The 4296-nt window shown below is 41.9% G+C and overlaps 1 protein-coding gene across 1 annotated transcript; it reads left to right on the plus strand.

Moving 5' to 3' along the window:
- The first annotated feature begins 2841 nt into the window (after window positions 1–2841).
- On the plus strand, window positions 2842–3774 carry LOC114035157 (olfactory receptor 7C1-like). The gene has a single exon (XM_027851166.1). It carries the CDS (start codon window positions 2842–2844, stop codon window positions 3772–3774), a length of 933 nt encoding a protein of 310 aa, XP_027706967.1.
- Window positions 3775–4296: the final 522 nt, after the last annotated feature.

Below are 4296 nucleotides of genomic sequence, written 5' to 3' on the forward strand. Positions count from 1 at the left end.
GCTAAAGTCTCTTATAGCCAGGGGTGTGCTGGTCAATCTTTAACAACCAGGTCTATGAAAAAAATGCATATACTACACACTTTTCACTTGTATTATTAACATTTTCTCCATCACTTTCTTAAGTCTAGATAATCAAGAAAATGGTAAGTCAAGCTCTGATTTGCAGCACTTAACTCTGATGATTTCTGAACTCTAAATGCTCATATTGAAAATTTAACAATTAGTTCTTGTAAGCTGGTATGAGCTGGCTCCAGCATATCCCTGCTGACAGCTCTAGATGTATGATCCTAAGACCTGGGCTCTGGTCTTGGCTTTGTGACTAACTCACCACTTGAGATGATGAGCAAACTATAGCCCGTCTTTGGGGATGACTTTCTGTAGGCATAAAAAGAGGGAGTTGGAGAGAAAGAAGATCCTTAAGGCTCCTTCCAGCTCTGACATTTTTTTTGCTGGAAGATCTCTTCTGGTTCTGAGAATCTAAACTCTAAAGTCTCTTCAACTCTTAGACATTTAAAAATACACTTTATTGATGCCTTTTATCTTTACATGACAGTCATTTTAGACAATCAAGTAGTATTTATTCAGTGCCTACTATATGCTGGGCAGGTTCATTGGATAGATATGGTACTGGGCCTCGAGTCAGGAAGATTCATCTTCCTGAGTTCAGATCTGGCCTCAGACACTTACTAGCTGTGTGATCCTGACTAAGTCACCTAATCCTGTTTGCCTCAGTTTCTTCATCTGTAAAATGAGCCGGAGAAGGAAATGGCAAACTCCTCCAACATCTTTGCCAAGAAAACCCCAAATGGGGTCACAGAGTCAGACACATCTGAAAACAACTGAACAACAGCAAACAGATGTGCTGGGCACTGTGCTAAGTGCCCAAAGAAAGACAGAGAAAGAGGAAAAATGTAGTCCCTGCCCCCAAGGAGCTCATAGTCTAATGGTGGTGGTGGTGCAGGGAGAGGATTTAGTATAATTTAGGAGGTGTAGTCTCAAAGGGAAGGGCACTAAGATTAAGGGGGACTAGGAAAGGCTTCTTCTCACCCTAGATCCAGAAGGAACCCTCCTATCTGACAAAGAAAAAAAATTAAGTAAAAGCATTGAATACAGGCTGTTATCAGACAATGGATGCAATATTGTCACCTAACCATCCTCTACCTCTTTGTAGTGAGGGAGGAGGAATACTTTATCATCTCCTCTGCTGGACCTTCTTCACTGGTTTTCCATTACTTGGCTTTTAACTTCCCTTGAAGGATCTGTTCACGTACATTGTTTTAGTCACTTTGCAAATATTGTTCTTTTGCTTTTTCGTATTTTACTATGTATCAGTTAATGGAGATTTCCCTATAACAGTTAGGTAGTGCAGTGGATAGAATGTGGGCTTGGAGTCAGAAAGGTCTGAGTTCAAATGTGACCTTGAGCAAGTCACTTCCTTCCCCGTCTGCCTCAGTTTCCTCATCTGTAAAGTGGAGATCATAACAGTATCTGCCTCCCAGAGTTGTTGTGAGGATCAAGTGAGATAATATTTTAAAAGTACTTTGCAAATTTTAAATCATTATAGAAATTCTAGCTATTATTATTATTAAGGGGAAGGAGGAATCAAAGATAACATCAGTGTTTCAAACCTGGCAGACAGATAGTGCCCCTGACAAATGTTCATTTAGTTTCTGCTTGAAGACCTCCAGTGATGAGGAACTCATGACATCCTTAGGAGGCTTATTCATTTAATGGACAGATATACTTGTTAGAAATTTCTCCCTGATAACGGTGCCAAATTTACCCCATAATTTCCATGCTTTGATTCTCATTCTACCTAGAACTTAGCACTGTGCTTGACACATAATAGGTGCTTAATAAATCCTTATTGACTTGACTTGGCCCTCTGAAAATGTCTGCATAACGTATGCATTGTTTGAGCCAAACCGTCAAACGTCTGCATTACTGGACTTTGGCATGAACCTTGGGCTCTACCATCATTGCTTCGTTCTCTAGATCTAAGATTGAAGCAGAGTTGACTTTGATTTCATGATTTTGTTCATTTTTCCAACTTCTGGTCTCTGCCTGCTTTGCTCATTATCAAAGTAAGTCATTATTATGCTTCTATTATAATAATGGGTCATGCTTTAAAAGACCCTCTATTTCAGGAATGATTAAGCGGGGATCCATTGTCTCCTTGTGGGGGTTGGAGGGTGTTTTTGGATAGATTTCATGGGGTACGTGAACTTGGATGAGAACAATTACATCTTCGTTTCCCCAATTTCTAACTGAAATTTAACATTTTCTTCAATTATTTTTTAAAAATTATTCTGAGAAGAGGTCCATAGGCTCCACCATATACCAAGTAGGTCCATTGCTCAGCAAGGTTACGGACCCCTGCTCTACTTGTTTCTTGCCTCTCAGTCCTGTTAAAATGAACCCACCCCACTGTTCTGCCATATTACTGCCCTTCTCATGGAGGGCTCTTGAAACTTGATACAACAAGCTCTGGCCCCAGAATACATTTATTAGGTCAAAGGGTGCTGATGCTAAAAGCAGTTTTGGTGATTTCACTTATATATTGTTACATTATATAATACCATGCTATAAATGTAGTTACTGGAATTCATAGGATGCACGAACTGGAAGGGACCTTGGTATTACCTAATCCAGTGCCTTCATTTTTAGGTGAAGAAGTTGAGACTGAGAGAAGCAACTTGCTCGAGATCATAAGGTGGTTAGTGGTGGATCTGTAATCGAAATCTAAGTCCCTGTCCTAGATTCTCTTCATTATGTGAACAAAGAATGTCTGTATTTCCATTTCCTGTTCTTCCATTTCTTTCCCGCAGAACTATTCTCCACATGGAACCAGTAAACCATACACATGACTCAGAATTCCTCCTTCTTGGATTTTCTGAGAAGCCAGAGCAAGAAATACCCCTCTTTGGACTGTTCTTGGGCATATATATGGTCACTATAGTTGGGAACCTTTTTGTCATGCTGACCATTGGCTCTGACTCCCACCTCCACACCCCCATGTACTTCTTTCTCTCCAACCTGTCCTTTGTGGATTTGTGCTTGGTATCCACTACTGTCCCTAAGATGCTGGAAAACATCCTGATGCACACCAAGGCCATCCCCTATGCTGGCTGCCTTGCCCAGATGTACTTCTTCATAGTTTTTACCTGTATGGACAATTTGCTCCTTACTGTGATGGCCTATGACCGCTTTGTGGCCATCTGTCACCCTCTGCACTATGTGTCCATCATGAGCCCACAACTCTGTGGCCTGCTGGTCCTGTTGTCTTGGACTGTAAGTCTTCTATTCTCCCTCCTCCACAGCATGATGGCAACACACCTCTCCTTCTGCAAAGACCGTCACATCCCACATTTCTTCTGTGATCTTTCTCAGGTTCTGAAACTGTCTTGTTCTGACACCTTCATCAATAACATCTTGATGTATTTTGTAACCACCTTGCTGGGTGTTGCCCCCCTTGCAGGGATCCTTTTCTCTTATACTAAGATTTGTTCTTCCATACTGAAAGTCCCATCACCTGGAGGAAAGCATAAAGCCTTTTCAACCTGTGGGTCTCACCTGTGTGTTGTTTCATTATTCTATGGCACAGTTTTTGGAGTGTACTTGAGCTCAACTGCCCACTCATCCTGGAAGAACTCAATCACCTCAGTGATGTATGCAGTGATCACTCCCATGCTGAACCCCTTCATCTATAGCTTGAGAAACAAGGATATAAAGGATGCCTTAAGGAGACTCATTAGCAGACCAACCTCCTCTTAGTGATGGGGAATAGCCCTGGACCTGGAAATGTGCTATTATTTGTTATGACCAAATACCTGGCTGTTAGAAATCTTGGATTCCAAATATGATGCCCAGGGCTCTCCAGGCTTATGCTCTTTTGGCTCTTTCTCTCCCTCCTTTCCTCCCCCCTTCCTCTTCCTTCTCTTTCTCTCTCTTTCCCTTTCTCTCTCCCTTTCCCCTCTCCAAGAGAGACAGAGACAGAGACAGAGACAGAGAGACAGAGATAAGAGAAGGAGGAGGTGATAGAAGGGAGGGCAGATTGGGGCAAGGGGGTCTTCAGAATGCATGCTGTCTTGGGGTGGGGGGAGGGGAGAGATGGGGAGAAAATTTGGAACTCAAAATCTTATGGAAGTGAATGTTGAAAACTAAAAATTAATTAATTAAAAATAAAGTTGAGAAGATTGAGGCAGATGGAGATTAAGTGACCTGCTCAGGGTCATGGAGCTAATAAGTGTCTGAGAGGCTAGATTTAACTCTAGGCCCAGCCCTCTATCCACTGTG

The sequence above is a fragment of the Vombatus ursinus genome, unplaced genomic scaffold (genome assembly GCF_900497805.2).
Source record: "Vombatus ursinus unplaced genomic scaffold, bare-nosed wombat genome assembly UNPS02009173.1, whole genome shotgun sequence".
Classification (NCBI taxonomy): Eukaryota; Metazoa; Chordata; class Mammalia; order Diprotodontia; family Vombatidae; genus Vombatus; species Vombatus ursinus.